At 40.3% G+C, this 20,894-nt stretch overlaps 1 protein-coding gene across 2 annotated transcripts in view; it reads right to left on the reverse strand.

Moving 5' to 3' along the window:
* Window positions 1-12,869: 12,869 nt before the first annotated feature.
* otud7a (OTU deubiquitinase 7A) overlaps window positions 12,870-20,894 on the reverse strand; it is an 88,791-nt gene continuing 80,766 nt past the window's right edge. For both annotated transcript variants that reach the window (XM_051884321.1, XM_051884322.1), the window contains exons 11-13: window positions 18,879-18,993; window positions 18,059-18,143; window positions 12,870-17,682 (exon numbers count right to left, since the gene is read on the reverse strand). In XM_051884321.1, coding sequence (XP_051740281.1) covers window positions 16,165-17,682; window positions 18,059-18,143; window positions 18,879-18,993 — 1,718 coding nt within the window. In that variant the 3' untranslated portion in view covers window positions 12,870-16,164. The remainder of the gene's footprint in view (window positions 17,683-18,058; window positions 18,144-18,878; window positions 18,994-20,894) is intronic.

Here is a 20,894-nt window from a genome sequence, read left to right on the forward strand (position 1 = left end):
CATATATAAAACTTGTTTTTTAAGTAAAAGTTGTCAAACATGTTTATTCTTATCATAGTTATCTGAACTAAGGCTAGAAAAATCCATCAAACTATAAAGACTTGCTCATTTGTATGCTCAGTAACTTCAATATAGACTGTACTCCTTAAAGATAACCATGACATACACAGTATTTGGCAGCCTTGAGCGCACTGCAGTCCCTGGCTCGGAATATCAAAAGCTTTGGCAGGCGGAGCACAATTCTAGGCAGACTTTGCATCACAAATTCACCAAACCCTTTAGCGTGCAGCCAATGGCTGCACTTGTTGCTCAGCAGGATGCCAATAAGAACCAAGAACAGAGAGACGCCTGTTGTGTTAAACAATGCACTTAGATACATACGTCTGCAGGAAGTACACCTTGTTCTTGGCATTTGTGCAGTCATGCAAATATTTACTGTAACTGATGCAGGGACATGTCAACAGGGACCAAAAAACAGGTGGCTTTTTTTTTTTTTCTATCTAGTCATTTGCAACACTGAACAAGGCCTGTGTTGAATAGAGGGTCAAGATGGTGAGAGATATCAAAGGAGCAATGTGCCTGGCACATGTGTGCTGCGTCATACACCATGTGTGTGAAGTGATATATTTCACACACAAAAAAGACTATTGAAAATCTGGACCATTGCAATATCAAATAAAGGCTGATTCAAACTAGAGAATGAGTGGCCCACATTTTGTCCCAATCAGTTATGTAATGAAGCGACACTTTCAAAATTCACAACCACCCACACTAACTGGCCTGTCCTTTTCTGGTTATTCTCATTTTTTAAGCCTGTTAAGAAGGATGAAAATGCTAAAAATACGCTGAGAGACGGCTAGTGTGTTCTTACATCTGCTCACCTCCTGTCGCTCTGGCTGTCCATGAGACACTTGTGCTTTCTCCTACTTTATCCCTCTTTCTATATCAGATACATGCACTTACAGCAGTTTCACACTCTCCTACTATGTCCCAAGGAAGATTTATATTAAAACTAACATATTTTTTATTTCTGTTGTATGGTCTCATTAAAACTATCTTGAAACAATTTACCATGCTCATATATTTTTGCTACTTTAAGTATTTTTATGAATAGATTTTACTGTTTTATTCTTGTACCAGACCCAGACCTTCAGATTTTGGACCATGAAAATCAATCAAAATGATGATTTACATGATGAAAGTCTACATAAAGAGTGTGATAATCACAAAGCATGTCAACATGTGTGACAATGATTTGTATCAGTGGTTACACAATTGTGTAATTTCCGTCACAACCAAAAAAGTTTTGCAATTTTTCCTTAATATATACAAGTAAAAATTTCTTTATTCAAGAATGTTTAGACATTTCTACTGAAAAGCAATACAAAAATACTAATAAAAAAACACTTTTTGCAGTAAAAACTGTCAAAGTGACATGATATCCGGTAATTAATGACAAATGAAATGCTAACATTATTGCCAGATAATAAAACTTTTTCATATTCTCAAATTTGTTTTCATAGCTTTTCTTAAAGGGTTAGTTCACCCAAAAATTAAATATCTGTCATTAATTACTCACCCTCATGTCATTCCACACCCGTAAGACCTTCGTTCATCTTCAGAACACAAATTAAGATATTTTTGATGAAATCCAATGGCTCAGTGAACGAAGGTCTTACTGGTGTGGAACGACATGAGGGTGAGTAATTATTAATGACAGAATTTTCATTTTTGGGTGAACTAACCCTTTTAGACATAAAATTGCATTAATAAACGATTTTATTTCGATACAATGATTAATGTCAGAATAAAAAAAGGTATTAAAAAAGGTGAGAGTTGATTTTATTCATGGGAAATAACTGGATGGAGAAAAGTGGTTGAAGGGGAGGGGCTGAAAAAAATAAGGCCTTGATGATGTCATTTCAGAGGCGGAGAAAATTATATTTTGACTGAAGACAAACTTTTTTTCTTTGGAATAATATGCACTGATGAATTCAAGACAAGGAATGAGACAGCCATGGGGATGACTAATTTTTCTCCTGCATGTTTTTGGACTAAGACTTTGTTGATCACACAACTTGACTTTTATTTGGCAGACAATATTTTTTTTAAAAATATTAATAGTGTTATTATTACTAATAATATATTTTATATTTAATATCCCTCATTTAAATAATTCCTGCTCAAGGCATACGCAAAAAAAGGGACGAGGTCTGGTCGAGTTGCATTAATAGTTTGTTGAAACTTGCCGTTATGGTAAGGGGCCTAACATTTCCTAAACATGCTCAAAGCGGTTGACCAATCACAACACACTGATCCAGCCAACCAATCAGAGCACATTGTGCTTTTCAGAAGGAGGGGCTTCATAGAGACAGGAACCATACAGAGTGTTACTGACAGACTGAGAAAAGAGGTGCTGCAACAATGTAAGATATGCAGAAAATAATGCTTTTGAAGGTTCAAGCATGAAAACCTTTTCTAGTAAACACAAAAAACAAATCCAAGACATGACAAAGGGCATAACAGGTCTTCTTTAATGTGTTTTTTTTTTTTTTTTTGTTTTTTCTGAATGAATGAATCAATAGATTCAGAAGAAAGTTTTGCACCACTTGTACCTTGAAAGTCCAGGCAGGCAGACAGACAGAGACAGGAAGACACATCATTTAGTTCTCTCCCCCTCAGTAAGTGATCATAGTGCAGTGGGAGCCTGAGAGTAAGACAGACAGACCATGTGAGCCCAGAGAACGAACTGTTCCTCTGCTGACTGTTTGTGTGTGTGTGTGTGTATGTGTACAGTGACTGCTGGTGGGTGGAGGGGTAAGAGAAAAGAGAAGGAGAGAGGATAGCTCAATCTTTTCCTTTTATTTCTCTCTCTCTTTCTTTATCAGCTTGGTTTTCATCAGCTGGGATGCTAAATGGCAGCTTGTGGTCAATTGATGTGAGGTCGGCAATCATTTGACAAGCATTTCATTCAGTTTTGTGGCACGGTGGCTTTACCGCAGTTTAAAACAGAAAAGGGTAAACTGCAAAGATAAAAGAAAAGAAGGTGTGTGTGGGTGAAAGAGAGAGGCAGTGAGATAAAAGAGTGGGTGAAATCGTGTACTTTACAATCAGGATTCGAGCTTCATGAGCTCAGACTGTGAGTGGGCGTCTCTGTGGGTGCCATTGTGGTGTGATGCTCTTCTGTCCCTCATGTACTCCAGCATGGCAAGGGGGCGGCACCGGGTGGCACTGGTGCTAACTGTACGCCCGTCCAGGAAATTATACTGCCAATCCAGATCCCCCTCTCGCTTTCCTACTTCCTGTCTAGCTGTTCAGTCTTTTCAATATAATTAAGCCCTTAAAAAGATGTAATCTTGCAAGCCAGACTTATGAATTTCTGGCATGAAGTTGCACTGTCTATTGGCTTACTCTAGATAATTTAGACTATTAAGCTGGAAGCTCCTTTTATTATGATACCATAGTCTGTTCTTGGTTTAGTTCATGGACTCTTAGTTTGTATTTCTTCAGTTCCTGTGTTCCTTTGTTTGATTTTCCCGCCACTCATCTGTTACTATGGACACTAACTCAATCATCACAGCTGTTCATCTTTTAGTTCATCACCATTGTGTATTTAAGTTCCTACTGTTCACTTAGTATTTGTGTGGTCATGTTTACGTTAAATGTGTTTCTCTGCCGTTTTGGATTATTACCTGTTTGGATTAAACTTCGTATTGGAATTTTATCATTCTGAGTCTTCGTCTGTCTGTCAGCCTGCAATGCACACCTAGAATTGTGACAGATCGGACCTCCTAAAATGGATTACAGAGTGCGATTTATTGCCCTGGCTTAGTAGAGCCATGATTTTTTTCTTTTGTGAAGGACTTTTGTCATAAATCCTGAACATCTTGTTCCGGATCGGGGCTACCTTCAACCACCCTATCGATCTCCCGGACACCACGGGACTGGACTGTAGGAAAACCATCATTAGGTGTCTGGAGAGTGTTGCCTCCCAATTCAGAGCACAGCCAGACCCATAGCTCTTTTCATCCCGTACGACCGCGGAGTCACATGAGCCCCCCGCAGATCGAGTGGCACCACCCGCCGCAATGAGTGAGCCAGAGCCCATGGACAAGAGGACAGAGCTTGCCATCGCCCTGGAAATGGAGCCCCAGTGTGGATCTGACCAGGGGAGTTAGCCCACGACACCAGCAGCCGAGGGAATGAAGGCTGAGGACTGGCTGAGGGACTTTAATGAGGACTTGTCGACTCCCACCCTATACCACCCGGGATCTGAATCTTTATTGCACAATGAGAACTGTTTGGACTATGATCAGTCAGTTTGTTCGGAATCGCCACTGTTTTTGGACTGGGATTTATTCTTTTCAGTGACCTGCATTGACTATGCCATTCTGACTGTGATCTTGTCAAGCTTTGTGTCACCATCACCACAGAGCTCAGCCAGTCCTATAGCCCCATCGCTACTGGATGCTTGCAGCCCTGCGCCGTCTCTGGGGAAGCCCTGCTATGACGTCAAGCAGCCTCTGATCCCTTTCGTTCCATCTCGGTCCGTCGACCTGTCGGCTCAGTTTTGGTTCCTCCCACGTTCGGCTCTGCCAGAGACCCTCAGCCTTGCGGCTCCACTGGGTTCCCTCGTCCCACCGGCTCCCCCTTGGTCAGTAGTCACATCACTTCTGCCACAAACTTACGGACCTCTTTCCACTTCTTCGGTTGCAGCGGATTCCATCTTCCTTTCGGCTTCGCCTCTGTCCTCGGTCACACCGGCATCGCCCCAGTCCTCAGGTACTCCACCTCTGATGCTCGACATAGCCTGGGTCTCCTGCGCCAGCAATGTTGCTCAGCTTTATCGACTATCAGTCTGTGCCATCGGATCCACCGGCTCTGTCTCCATCGGTTGTTGCCCAGATGTCGGCAGCCAAGCCAGCAACATCTTGGCTCCTCCCTCCTTCGACTCCGCCGCAGGCTGTCGGCACTGGAGAGCTCTGGGTCTGTGCCATCGGACTCTCTACATCTTCGCCGTCGGGGTTTCGTCATCCTTCCTCGGTCACCCCTCCTCTGTCGCCCTCCTCTTTAATTTATTTTTTATTAATATGACAAAAGCATATTAAAAGCAAAACTACTAAAACCTAAACTAAAATGATAATATAAAAATAAAAGCAAATTCAAAATATTAATACATGTTATAACAGTATATAATTAATACTAAAATAGCACTTTAGATTTTACTAGATATTATGGATTTTTATTATTTATTTATTATTATTATTATTATAGTTATGGTTAAAAGCTTCTCTCTCTCTCAACTTGTTAAAACCAAGATATAAATTGACAGTGAAACTGTGTAAGATAAGACTTGCTTATATGCTGAATTCTTATACCAAGCAAATTATACCATTATCATTCTACCAACAGAAGGATCTTTCTCTCTTTGTAGGGCTGGGCTGAAGCCTTCCTGAATGAAACATAGTGAGCAGGGAACATCTGTCTCTGGGGACACATAGATCACAGACACACCTCATCTAGCATCTATAAGCTAAAGAGGCTTGTGTATATGAGCCTTCTAAACAGGCTTACAGTTGGTGGACACAGTTTTGAAACCAATTAACACTTCAAACTTCTGGATCAAAGCAGATTTAGATGTGAAGTTCTTTCATTTTTATTTTTCATTTGTAAATTATTTCTCATTACCTTTCTAGTAGAGGTTAACAAGGCGGCTAAAGCCTGGTGCACACTGTTCTTTTGCGATTGTTGCACAAACTCAAACAAGCAAAACTACCTAAAGTAGCTAAAATTGTACTATTTGGACTGCAACTTTGTTCAAGATCTAAAGGTAAAAGTATTGCTAAAACAGTTATGATCCATGCTATTACAGTCAGTCCTCTTGTTTTAATTTAAATGCTTGTTGATCTTGGCAGAAAATAGGCATACATATTTATTAGAAGCTTCATTTCCTCTGGTCTCATTATGTCAGAGCCAAAACAGACACCGCTGTTACCAACATGAAAGTATGAAGATGATAATTAGCATTTCTGATAAGGGCTTTTGTTGGAAAATTGTTTCCATACAAGTGGCAACACAGATCACAGGGTGTGTCTCCATCTTGGGGCTTCTCCGGTCTCTGCCAAAAGAGCAAAGCTGTTGATGGTTTCAATTGCAACCGTAAATCTTGTGGACACAAACACAAACACACACACACACACACACACACACAAAAAAGAAAAGACAGCTCTTGTTCTTTCTCTTTACTGTGTCTCACTGTCTCTTTCAGAAAAGAGGACACTCCCACCAGTGAGTATTTTGGTTGTTTCCTTTCTCTGCTCATCTACATCGCCTACACAGGCTAGGCTGATTCACCTGCACAAAGACCTTTATGTTCTCCTCCAATCTTTCTAACATCTTGATCTTTTTATTTTTGAATAGCTACACATAGACAACTAGTGTGCAAAAAAGGCCATCAATAGAGAAAGAAACTAATTAGAACCATAGTTATGGCGCCACCAACAGGGCTAATGAGGCCATGCAAACCTGCTAAACTTTGACCCATTGCTGTAAACAGTCTACAAAAAATGAAGACAAGAAAATGCTTTGGAACATGATTTACATGGAGGAGATATTTTATCTTTTAGTGTGCTAATCGGGCTAATATAGCCATGCTAACCTGCTAAACCTTGACCTCTTGCTGCAAACAGTCTACAGAAAATTACGACAAGAACATGTTTTGGAACAAGGTTTACATGGAAAAGGTACTTTAGCTTTTAGTGTGCTAATCGGGCTAATATAGCCATGCTAACCTGCTAAACCTTGACCCCTTGCTGTAAACAGTCTATAGAAAAATGACGACAAGAAAATGCTTTGGAAAATGGTTTACATGGTAGGATACTTTAGCTTTTAGTGTGCAAATCGGGCTAATATAGCCATGCTAACCTGTTAAACCTTGACTCCTTGCTGTAAACAGTCTACAGAAAAATGACGACAAGAAAATGCTTTGGAACATGGTTTACATGGAAGAGATACTTTAGCTTTTAGTGTGCTACTCTGGCTAATATAGCCATGCTAACCTGCTAAACCTTGCCCAAAACCAGCATACGCTGATTAAGGTAGGTTTTTAAGCTGGTATGCTGGTTTGAGCTGGTTTATGCTGGTCAAGTGCTGGTCCTATGCTGGTCCATGCTGGTCCTATGCTGGTCCATTCTGGTCCTGGACTAGCTTAGGACCAGCATAGGACCAGCATAAACCAGCTCAAACCAGCATACCAGCTTCAAACCTACCTTACCAGCATATGCTGTTTTTTTCAACAGACCCTTGCTTTCTACCTTATTTTGCAAAGCAGAATGAAGCTATTTTCTGTGAATGTGCAAGACTTCCGATTAATTAGCCGCTATAGGGAAATAACGTTAAAAATAAGGTGGATAAGCAGCCTACAGAAAAAGAAAATGCATGTAGAAAAAGTCAGTACAAAAACACTGATTTATATGGAAGATGCTTTAGCTTTTTAGCATGCCAACCAGGCTAATGTAGCCATGCTAACCTGCTAAACTTGACCCCTTGCTGTAAACAACCCACAGAAAGAAAGAACACACAAGAAAATACTTGAGAAAATGGTTGGGACAAAAATACAGAATTACATGGAGGTGATATTTTAGCTTTTAGTGTGTTAATCGGGCTAAAATAGCAATGCTAACCTGTTAAACCGTGACCCCGTGCTGTAAACAGTCTACTGACAGAAGAAAATGCTTGGGAACATGGTAAGGATGATTCACATGGTAGAGATACTTTAGCTTTTGTGCACTGTCATTTAGCACATAGCGCCTGTTTAGGACACTGTGCTAGGCAAACTAAATTATTTGACACATTTGAACTAAATTAATTGTTTATTCTGAATATTTTTCAAAAGAACAGAATGATCCATACTCCTTTTCTTATTTTTCCATTTTAAATTTTAAATTATGCAACACAGCACAAACATAATGGACATTTAGTTTTTTATTCTGATTATTTAAATTAATCATTTGAATTATTTATTGAACACTCAAAACAAAACATCTGTTAGGCCTATGCATGTGCTGTTGCATAATGTAAAATGTAAAATTTTATCCATTTATTAATTATTATGTTTATCCACAATTATTTATTGAACATTATTTATTGAACATTTATTATATTGCTGCTGTTGTTTTTATGATTTATTGCTATTTTTGAAAGCAATAAGCCATTCAAGGCTGCATGTTACCATAAAATTACCACAGGCAAGCATGTTTTAAGTACTCCGCTTCACATAATGCCTGAGAACACCTCTTTACCCGTGTTAAAGAATGGCTTATTGCTTTAATAGTATGGAATCTGTTTGTGGTATCAACAGTCAGGAGAGTCACGATTGTAAAGTGTTTCCGCTGTGGACCGCGTACAATGGTACACTATCACTGCCTCGTGCTGCTATGTACTGTAAGGCACAATAAAGCATTGGCTGCCATGTCACAAGACCTCTTAACATTCAGTCCTATAAACACATGACAGCATGCCATGCCCAAGCTGAGCACACTGCACATTCTCTCTCTTCCTCTCCACCAATGCAGAAAAGACATGGATCACAAACAACATTGCAGCAAAGAACTCCATGACCTTATACTGTCTCTCTCTCCTGTTTTATTTTTCTTCTCACATTTTTCGCATTTTTTTGAGAAACTGTAAGCCGTTGAAGAGAATGTTGGATTATTGACAACAGACTTCTGAGAAAAACATCCAAGCAGGGTGATGTTTTGAAGAGAGCTGCACTCAAACACAAAATAGGTCATGGGAGAGCTGTACAGGGGCTGTTCTACTGATTGATAGATGGCAGTGTGTCTTTGCATCTCTTTGCGTGCTGCCTTGAGCGGAGATGAGATCATGTGGCCTCTTGAAAAGAAAAACATCTTTCCCCTTCTACTTACCCCTTGAGAGGTCAGGGGACTACACGTATGTCAGTAGTATTTTGGTTTTCGCATTCAGCATAGTATAGGAAAGGTCTCATATTTTTCTAAGAAAAAGATCTAAGTAACCTCACATATGTCTCTTTGAGAGTTTCAGAAGAGATAACATCTCACACTGCTTGAATTTGCCAAGTTTCTGATCAAAAGTCAGAGATTTTAATATGAACTCAAATACTTCTCAAATTCAGTTAACTTAAATTATGATTTCAGCATTTTTTTTATGGTACAAGTTTCAACAATCGGGAGGTTAGAACACACGTTACCGGCCATTTTATTTGATAATCCAACAGAAGCAGTGGAACACTACAAGATTGTATGACCTGGCGATTTCCGACAACAATCCCACAAATTGTCACAACAGGCAAAGAAAAACATATTGCACAAAAGACCAAAAGCTCATTGTTAATCTGCGTTTTCTTTTCTCCGACAATGGACAGACCAGAAGTCATTCATTTATAGTGGAGTAGAACGGCTTGGAGTTCAGATCATATGCGTAAGTGGAAATTTAGCATCCAGTTTAGGTTCCAGGTGCATTGAAACATTTTGCCAATTTCGGAGTGTCTATTTACACTAAGTGCAAATAGCATCCCTATTAGCAAATGCTATTTACACTAGCTCCACCCACCAATGTCTGGTTGGGCCACTCAAGTTTAAAAAAGACGCACAGAATTCAATGTCTTCAGTGGTGCAGCAGTAGTGAGGAAGGCTCGCAGACCTGGCTTTTAACGTGATCGACACAGGTTTGAATCCGCCTTTTGCCGAGTTCACATTTATTTTCAATAAAAATGAAAATAATGTTCTAAAAGTGGAAATAAACTGCGAACGAGTGTTTAATAATATTAAAAGTGCTTATTACGTAGGATTAGGGAAAGGTGTAGGAAGGGTTTTTATTCTCCCAATAAGGCAGCATCCATTTAATAATTTTAATAAATATAATCATTTACACTGTATGATATTATTGCATCCAGTTAATGTACAAAAATACTGAGGTGCAAATAGTATCTGCCAATATAAAGCATAGATAGCATCTAATTACTATTTATTCTTATTGCAAAGAACTTATACTTTTACATAGTGTAAATAGAATCTAGTGTAAATAGCATGTCGCAATACCAGTGTATTCTAATCAAAACGATGACTGCAATTTCACAAGTTGACACTTACATATAATCAGATATAGTATAAAATATGTGTTTTTTCCGTGCTGTCCGACGAGAGGGCTCCGAGCTCAGAATTTGGCCCAAACCCAGAGTGAAGGAGGGATGCTGGAAAACTGTCGTGGAACAGAGGTAAGTCGGCTCTATATATAAGCCTCCTCTTGTGCTGATTGAGATTATCTGAACTTGCTCCTCCCGAACTTTGTTCATAAAACATCATTAAGGTATGAAATGCGACAACTGTATGCGAATGTCGTAGATAGTGTAAAGTCATACAGTTGTGTACCAGTACTTTTGTACGATTATAAGGTAAAACTTCCCAACAATGTCCACCCACCCTAAAGCCCGGGATACACTGAACAATTTTTGGCTGTCCCAGACAAAAGATTGCCATCGTGAAACAATTGTTGCGATTTCTGTGATCGTGGCTCTTAATCGGTGGTCCTATGTCGTACAGTGAGAGAGGTTCAAAGACGGCCGTTTTCCCGGTCTTGCGACCAAATGTAGCCTACGATCATTTTCTGACAGTGTCAGAAATTCAGCATGATCAACGCACAGTGTTTGCTGCTACGACCTACGTCTACTGACCAGCCAATAAAAATGCGACATGAAATCAACACGACATGGCGCTAAAACTTAAAACTTACCTCAAGCTCTTTTTCCTTCTTCTTTCGCCGCTTCCTTTTTATTTTCAGCACACATACAAACTACAACTGCCAAAGTGTGATTCAACATAGTGTTTTGTTTACCAGTAGCGCATGCTGATGATGTTTTATTCTTTTATAAAATTTTGCATCGTAGCCTACGAGTCAATAGGTGTCATGATCGTACAGTCTAAATGCATGTCGTACCCAAGTTTAGTAGATCCATGTCGCACAGTGTGATAAAGTAATGATCTTATAGGATTGCTAAAATCGTGCAGTGTATCCAGGGCTTAAGACCTCAATGCGTAAAGCTGCAGTCCGTAAGTTGTGCCTCTTTGTCGCCATCTCTGTTTGAAACCTGCAATTGCAGTTATTTGCAGAATTATCATCTTTATGTGGGTTGTGCATCAGCGCGGATGAATCTAATGTTTGCTGTCAGTCTAATGATACTCCGGAATCACAGATTGTAGTCTTGGAAGTACGACCAAAATAAGAATTTTCACCGGAAAATGTCATCTGAACAAGTAAGTAACAAATCTGCCTCTTTTGTTCTGAACAACTGAGAAAAAAAGCATTACAATAAATCACGCTGCCAATGGTGATTAATTCTAACGATCGCTTAGCTCATATCACATCAAACCATGCAAGTTATTACTATTGTTATACTTTGTTCTTAAATTGTTAATGTTAACAACATCAGCATTGCGTGACTACGTGAATTTAGTGTGTATAAGCATTACATGTAGATTTCAATTTCTGTAGTCTAATCTGCAGCGTTAATTTGTCATACCATACAATCCACCATCAAAATGATGTTTAATTATTCCAGCTGCTGTGAGAAAAGGTTATAAATGATCCATCACCTGCAGCATATACATGCGATATAGCCTACTAGCTGGGACTCCTTCTTTATGTAAACAGACGTGACGTAATGACGCAAAGACAAACGGCGGCATGCTCGAATTTCCCGCGGAAACCTACCAGTACCACACGAATTAGAAAACATTATTACAAGCTTACCGTTGTAAATCGGACTAAGGTAAGGAGATAGTTTTGAACACTAGCTGGTTATGTACTTGCTCAAAAATTGATTACGTATGAAAAAAGTTACGTACTGCAGCTTTAAATGAAACATAAATGAGATTTCCATTATTACTAAATTTAAATTTGTATTATTTAATTTATCATCATAAAAGTATATAAACTAAAAAATTGACAACCCTCTACTACTTGATACAGTTAAGAACCCCCTTCTAAATCTCTTTGAAATCCACTGATAAAACTACAGTGAACAGGTTTGCTAAATGCTAAGTCATTTTTACATCTTTATGACAGCTGGAACATAGTTCAGTTCTTGGCAAAGTGCCCGAGTTCCTACATCAGCAGAATTATATCTTCCATACCATGTGCCATTAGATCAGCTATCAGTAAAACGTGTGGGTGTGTCTGTGTTCCTTTTGCAAAAAGTTGAGCATCCTATTTCATAAAAACACTCACGCATGATGCATTTGTCAATAACAGATAAGCCACCGTTGTGTTTTGCAATTTAAGATATCTCTTGAGTTTCAAAGGCAGAGGGGCCTAAAATATGCACGCCAGAAAATTTAGGGATGACCCAAATTATTGAGCTATTTACCTCCCGTTCTTTAGAGTGACCTGATTTGTGCTTTAAATCCCAGTCTTTTAAAATCCTTCTGTGTACAGTATGTGAAGAATGTCCATCTTAAATGAATGTAAACACACAACAGAGAGTTCATTGTCAGGGTGAGACTTTTCTGGCAGATGTTAGACAGGTGACCTGTGGTGCTGTGTTTCATGCTAATGCCATGTGCCACAACTACTGCAGGGATATAGAAGCTGAACACCACAAGACCTGCAGTTTTATACTGGATTTTATTCCAGTTTCGTGGGCTCAATCATATGAGAAGGCAGACAGTCTAATATGGGTGTTGTATATTGTAGACTGAAACAGCAGCCTAGGGCGCTGCTCAAATTACAGAACGTTGAGGAAAAACACACACACAGGCACGCAAGTCTGCTAGCACTCAAGCACACACCTTTCTTTCACTAGAACAGTTAAAAGAACCACACGGACACCATAGTTAACAATAAACTAATCTTATTTTGTCTCTTTTTATCCTGCTATTTACATCGGTACCTAATGTGCAAATTAATAATTTAAAGTAGTGTAAAACTCTCAAATGAATACAAAATCATATTTTACAATTCTAAGACAGTGAGAGTCCATGAGCTTTTCGAATATAAAGGAGGGAGAGGAAAAGCAGGAGGATGGGAGGCAAAAGACATAATTGTGGAGGTGTAGAAATGTGGGAAGAGAACGAAGCAGTGGACATCCTTGGCCAGGAAAGACAAAACACTTACAGAGACACGGCGTTGGTTAGCTGGACACTGCCTCACAACAAAACACAAGCGCTGCTCTTATGATAATCTTGTCCATGGAGTAGAAAAGCACTTGGTGGGGCATTTGCTTAGCAGAGACACACAAAGTGGCTAACACGCTAGTCATGCTAGTTAACTTGATTGGCGCAGCTACCTGTAACATCCTGATTTTCTAGCACACATTGAGAACTAGCGTTTTGAGCTGTGGTACACTTGTATGTTTGTTAGCCAGTTAGCCAGTCAGTAGCTTAGCATGTTGTTGTCTGTGACTGTTTTTGCACTGCTGTGATCAAAAAAAAAAAAAAGACCAAAAAAAGGTAGGCTTGTACCATTAAATGTCCAGTTTTTTTACATTTAGAGATTGGGATAAACAACGTATCCTTACCGGTCACGATACTACTAGGGGTTGCACCGACTACTGCCACCGACTACTTGCACCGACTACTTTACCATTTAACACTCTGCCATGACGCTTTAAACTTGACGTCGACTAGTCGCGGATCATGGCCTATAGAGGGCGCAAAAGGATAAAAAATCTTTGAAGTTCACCTTTACGAGAGCGCTCCACAAGATATGTTTGATTATACCATCTGGATGCTCAATATTGAATGGGTAAATGCATGTTTTAAACAGCTTATTGTACAGGTGGGTTAATCGCCGTTCTAAACTGCGCTGCTACACACTCGCACATCATGTGCAGATAGATCACGCGCATACAGAATTATTAAGTAGCACAGAAATGTATTATCAACACTGTTCTGTGATTTCATCAATAGAAAAGCTAAGAAAATTAAAAGTTCTAGCATATATTTCGTAACTAAAACACAAAGCTTCACTATTAGTGGAGAGACGCTGCCAGGTAGAATTAATTCACACGCAATCGCTCTCACTAATGCATTCATATAAATGTAATTCTTATTGTGCTACTTTATCTGTATCTGATTTAGAATGAGCAGAAATCCGTAAGAATAATAACGACCCAAAGACAAAAGAACTGATAAAAATAAACGTATGTAGGAGCAATAGGCTTGTGGGCAGTGCCATATGCCATAGGCAACCTGCGTTCCAGTCTCAGCTCGAGGTCGTTCTTACAGAATGCATTTTTCTTTCAGAAACGTGGGCAAAAATGCAAGGTCTCGAGACGCATTTTTTAAAAGTTGAACTGATTTGAACTTGAGCGCCCCGTTTTTAGAACGGCGTGTCATGCGCGAGGTGCTGCAAAAGACGCAAGACGCGAGCGCAACGGTCATATACATGTCCGCCTAGCACATATTTACATAGAAAAACAATGGAAAAATAACGCATTGCAATAGAAAAACGCATTCTGCGTAAACGGCCCCATATTTGTTCATTAATGGCGTCATCATTGACTAGTCAATGTCAACTCGGAAGTCGTTCAACCCCTAGGTACTACAGATTGACAAGGTGTAAATTAATCTGAGCTTTTGTCCAAACTAAATATTACTGCACCAAGCAACATATGAAAATTTTGTCCATCGCTTGGTTTAACTGGGTAGCTCCACCTAAAGTGCAATCTAATTGGTTTGTTAAACGTAAAATGTGTTCTGATTGGATATGAAGTTGTTGTCACCACATTTTCGTTTTCATTGTAGACATGAAAATTGCAGTTGTATATATATATATATTCCACACTCTGCCTTGTTAGAACATGATTTTACGCTGCTGTGTAACATTTGAGTTAAAAATCTAAAATGCTTTTCAGAGGTAGATTTGAACCTTTAAATAACCAATTTTACATTTATAGATTTAGTTGCTTCTATGTATATGATCATCACAATTGTGTGGTTAAGACTAATATTCCTGAGGACAAATGAAATGGAGGTGAGGGACCTTTTTGGCACATGAGAGGCTAGCATGGCAGTGTTAGCATGAGTGCTACAGAATGTTGATGAGCAGTTGCCAGTTGCTTGTAGCCGAGCTGTGCCATCAGTGAAGGTATTAAACAGTTGACACATACACAGTTTCATAAGCTTTCCACCTTTAGTCCACTGCTGAAGTATATACTTTAAGGGTTTGCATTTCATATCCTCAGGTAAGGTGGTAAATTAGCATTCGCTAGCATGACTGTGTTATATATTGCAAATACAGACAGCAATGAGTGGAAGTCAAATGCTTACTGTATCGAATGTCAAGTAGCACACAATAGTGAGGTTTCATTTGATAACATGATGGAATGCAAACCCTCCTATGAAAAGGCTTTATATTACAATATAGTGCATGATGGAAAGTCACAAGATCAATCTGAGAGCACACTTTGATATGCCACATATTGAATATTTTCCACCATAATAATCCTTGTACAGCAGACCCTTTACAATCACATCGATATCCCTTAGAAACATATGGTGAAAAGTAGAATATGGCTGACGTCATGAATGCATAGATAAAAGGGGGGAGGGGTGGCGGTTGTTAACAAACTTATTGCTTTCAAAAAAATCAGAGTGCTGAAAAGTGGACCTCCCTCCCTTGTAATTATTTGCAATGCACAGCAAAATCAATGTTAATCGATATTAAGATTCCAAAGAGCTATGCTGTGAAGTATTGCATTATAATGACCTCTAAACTGAGTTTTCCTTTCAATGATTTGGGAAACTCCATTAGAGACTGACATATGCTTTTACATCTCTTTCTGCATGTACAAGGAGTTTTACAACACAGACTGAGCAAAATGCACAGACGAGAGCTTTTACTCTAGAACAAGTAAAAGACTGAATTCAATCGGACATAGGACAAACAAAAACACAATCTCTGGCCAAAGCTGTAAACTGATTCTGGTTGCACTTCCTGTTATTGTAAAGCAGTGTTTGTTCGCTATTGAGAGTAAAGTAACAAGAATACAAGGAGGCTGATCTTAAATATAGTAGGAAAATGTTATGCCAGTTCTTTGTATCACTTGCAAAGTGCAAAAAGGTGGTGGTGTTGCTGTTCTTTTCACACACATTGGGGGTGGCTATATATGTGTGCATGTCTGCAGGGCTATCCAGGTCGGTGCACTTTCACCTCTCGTTCCCTGCGTTTCAGCTCCTCTCTATAACAGTAGGAGCAAAAGTTCTCTGTCTCGGGTCGGCCATAGAAGGTGCAGTTCTCCCTCCTGCAGCGTTTCTGCTGAAAACAGTACATTGGGCAAACACCACTCTGCCCTTTGGTTTTGTCCTGCCCCAGCCAGGCATGGGGCATCGGGTCCTCATCTGCAAACTCCAGACAGTCCCGGATGTCGCCAGTGTTAAAGCCGTTGGTATAAGTGTGGGACTTATGTTCCCCAGGCATGTTGTACGGTAGGGTGTCTACGGCATTCACGGTACGGATGCCAGACATGCGGGCTGGGCTATAGCTCTGAGAGGACAGTGAGCGGTTTTGCTGGGGGTAGGTGGCACAAGTTTTGAGAGTGCCCACCATTGGCTTGTAGGACTCATCTTGGTAGCTGGATGACTGCACATTGACATCCCTCAGGTGGATCACACTGTGCCTTTGGATAGGTGGTGTATGGCTATAGTGAGCAGAAACAGGGACTGGTCCAGGTCTCTTAGCACCGTTACTAGGGGAGGAGAAAGGGACAGGGGACATGGAGGATCCTGGAATGGAGGCTGGGATAGGTATCGGTATGGGAGAAGCAGCAAGCTTTGGACTTCCCCTTTCTTGGACCTTCACAGCCTGGGAAAGATTATGGCTAGGGTGCAACACCGGTGAGCAACTCTCAGGTGGAGAGCTATCTGAACGCTCCCTTTGGAAAACACTCTCCTGCTCAGGCTTCTTTAGTGCCACCCCATTGGTCTGAGGCTTCTTCTCAGCCTCAGTCTTTCTCTTCTGTTCCTGCTCAGCACTGAAGCGTTCTTGGGCGCTACTCAGGTAGAAGCTGATCATCTCTTCATGAAATTGGTGTCGATGGCTGGTGAGCAGCAACCCAGCAAAGATGAATTTGCGCTCACCCTGCATGGCTGCTCGAAGGATGTTCAGGCTGAGTTTGACATCTGTGCTGTACTTCCAGTTGTCCAGTGTCCGATCACCCGAGATTTTGCCTGAACCTGGCGGTCTCTCAACAGGTGAGCTACCAGAAGCACGGTCTGTAGGCGAGGGGCTGGTTGTCTTCTCTGAGGAGGATGTGCTGGCCGACTGGCCTGACTCCTCTTTGCTCCCTTTTCGGGTTTTTGAGTCCTTTTTCTTAGATTTCTGCTCTCCGTTCTCTACTGTTCGACCGTTTGTCGATGTGGACTTGCTGATCTTGCCATGGACAAGTCCTCCAAGTCCACCCATATTCTTCTTAAGTTTGATACCCAGAGTCTTGCTGAAGCTGCCCAGTTTGTTGGCCACTGAGTCTGCCCGTGTTTTGTCTTTGTCCTTTCGCTGCTTGTCCTTGTCCTTCTCCTTATTTGACTTTCCATTATTGAGGTTGGAGTTACTACAAACAGACTCCCTGTCCGAGTCCATGGATTCTGCCAGAGACTGTACATCCTCACCTGCAGAGGCAGTTGGAGACTCGGGCTGAGCCAAGGGAGCCTGTAATACACAAATTGGCCATAAGGACTCAAAACTGAGGTTACATTTAGCAAAGTACTGTTGTCAAACATTACAGAACCTGAGAAAAAAAACTGCTCCTGGAGGGCTACCATCCTGCAGATTTTAGTGCCAACCCTAATCAAACACACCTGAACCAGCTAATCAAAGTCTTTAGGAATATGTGAAAACAACAGTCAAGTGTGTTGGAGCAAGGTTGGAACTACAGGGGGTGTCCTGGTGGCTAGAACCACTGCCCCTCTGCCCCACCCCAAAAGTGCTCTTTTTTTGGTTCGGGGACTGCTCCTCAAAATATCTGTGCATGGTCCTGCCTCCAGAAGCATTTTTTTTTTCAACTAATAAATGGATGATCACTTACTCTTGTTTCAGAAGGAATTCGAATCCATGTTACATTCATGTAGTTGTGCAGAAGGTTTAGTTTAGCTTCCAGTGATAGAATAAGACTAGAGTGAGAGAGAACATAGTCAAACATATTTTCTAAAACCTGATTTGTAGCACAAAAGGTTTTTATCAGCTCAAATGAGGCCTGCTGCAATTTCTTGTCATCTCTTACGTGCCAGTGAAGGAACGGTAGAAATTAGGAACTCAATCAGTGCATAAATCTAGTTTCCAGAGAATGACAGCAATTAGTTTGCATTCATCAGTCTATTATGGAGCCAATGGAGTTGGGGCCAACTCGTTACAGTTGCTTTATCGCAGATGTTTGTTTTGTGTCTTTGTTCTTCCTTCTGTAAATCATGGCTGGGGTGGTGCTGCTGCAATTTATTTATATGCTTTAATTGTCTGACCTCTGGAAAGTTACTGGAAACATCCTGCACAAGTCTTCTTAACCATAAGACAAAATGCAAGAATATGCAATTGATAAAAGTTTGGAATATGTACAGGCTTTAATTAGTGAATGAGGCTTTAAGATGATTCATTCAAGGGCAGATCGACCTCTGTGAGGATAATGTGGCCTGGTGCCATGTGCTGGGACCTTCTGGACAGATTTAACCCTTCTAAATCCCTCATATGGTAAAAATAACATATAAATAGAGGCCCTTATTTGGCTCCAACTGACCTTTGTCTCAATTACCTCTCATTCAGGCTAGAGCCTGCTCACAAATTATTAATTTAATTTTGCTAAGCTTGCTGTAGGGGTGATTGGAGGATGAGAGAGAGAAAAAAAGGGGTCTTACTTTGCCAGCTTAGCATTGTCATTGTCATCCCTCCCCCAATCCCAGTCCCTCCCAGGGTCCACCGCGAAGTGCAGCGCTAGCAGCTTGTGCTCAGAGTCAGTCAGTGGGATGACGGCTGAAAGGGAGGGACAAAAAGAAAACATGAAAGATTTAGATGTAACATTCAGATGTGGGATGAATTTACTGCAAACCAGGTTGCCACCAGTTTTAAAACAGAATGAAGCAAATAGATGGATACTAAGTCTAGGGAAAGAGTGTCCTTGCTCAGATTAATGACTACACTGCTTAGCTTCTCTTAAAGGGATAGTTCACCCAAAAATGAAGGATGTTATTTTGTTATTATGTTTGAATACACTGACGTCCAACCTGTGCCATAAACACCATATTTAATTTGACAGGCGAAGATTATCAGTGCATAATAGCTAAATTTTTGTGTTGTCTTTCACACAAAGTGTGAAATTTTTCATTTTTGGGTGAATTATTCCTAAAAAACTGACTCAGTGTTCTGCTCCTCACAGAGAATCATCAATTCCTTCTTCACTAGTAGGTATGACAAAACTGAAAAACTTGTAAGAGAAACACAAATCATATTTCCAAGCTTCCAACACCCATTTGACAGGAAAAACATTTCAACATTAATCAAGCGGTACACGGCCCATACGTGGGTAGGCCTGGGTGCGGCACTGTTCCTAAAAAGAAAATATCACAGCCTTCCATCCATTCTAACTACTTCCATTTTCCCCCTTTCCCATCACTCTATTCATCACTATACCTGACTAGTCTTTTCAGACAACAAGCACTGGACAGAATGGAAGGGAAAAGAGAGAGTGGGTTGAAACAAGAAAGATAAAGAGAGTGATTCAGTTCTCGTGACTGTTGGAAAATACAGCATGTTTGAACAGAAGACATTCCAGCCCCTTCTGTCACAACCATACTCTCACAAACATGCACTCTCTGATAGAACAAACTGTCTCCTCTCCTCATGAACGGTCTGCCATTTGCCAGGTGACTGCTGGGTAGAACTCACAGTGTACCAATGATGAACATAATGCTCTTCGATGACTCATTGAAATGACACTACGCAGAGTAGGAGTGAGAGACTTCGAGTCACAGTAATGAATGAATGTGTGTGAAAGAAAAGGTCAAGGAGAGATACATTTTGTGTAGTAAGGCTGATAAAAGTAGAAAAAAAAATAAAATAAAATCATGATAAAGCCATATAAGATTATTATGAAACCCTAGTGTGCAACCCTAGTGTGTAGAGCATTTTCCACAGTAAGACATGAGCATACTTGAAACACACTTCCTCCCTGTTGAATTTTCAATCAGCACACGACTTTGCCTCCCACTCATGTCTTTTAATTCACAATCCTGGCAACAACAAGTGCCAAAAATGTCCAGCTGGTCCACTGAACATTCATATAATCCAAAATCTCAGTCCACCCTTTAAGAATTCCCAACTTTTATTCACTTCAGCAAGACATTTTGTCTTAAATATGTACCTTTCATTCAGTTTAAGTTTTCACTAACAACAAAGCACCATGGAATTACTATCTGATATCATTACTGTACCATGGTACCAGCACAGTACTTTTTGCAAGGGTTAGGAAAGGATGCCAATAGAGAACATCTGTAAACAGCTACTTTTTCAGAAGTATTTATCCTATTTATTCTCCATGTCCAAATATGCCTACTATAAAACTATTGATTTATAGTCGTAGATTATAAGTAAAAAGTTTATTGCAAAAAAATTCAGACATAAAAAATATATAAGTTGCTTAGGAGTATAGGGCAGGGGTGTCCAAAGTCGGTCCTGGAGGGCCACTATCCTGCAGAGTTTAGCTCCAACTTACCTCAACACACCTGCCTTGAAGTTTCTAGTATGTCTAATAAGACCTTGATTAGCTGGTTCAGGTGTTTTTAATTGGGGTTGGAGCTAAACTCTGCAGGACAGTGGCCCTCCAGGAGCAGGACTGGACACCCCTGGTATAGGGAGATTGTCATTCGCACTGCTTC

This window comes from Ctenopharyngodon idella, chromosome 24, assembly GCF_019924925.1.
Source record: "Ctenopharyngodon idella isolate HZGC_01 chromosome 24, HZGC01, whole genome shotgun sequence".
NCBI classification, from domain to species: Eukaryota; Metazoa; Chordata; class Actinopteri; order Cypriniformes; family Xenocyprididae; genus Ctenopharyngodon; species Ctenopharyngodon idella.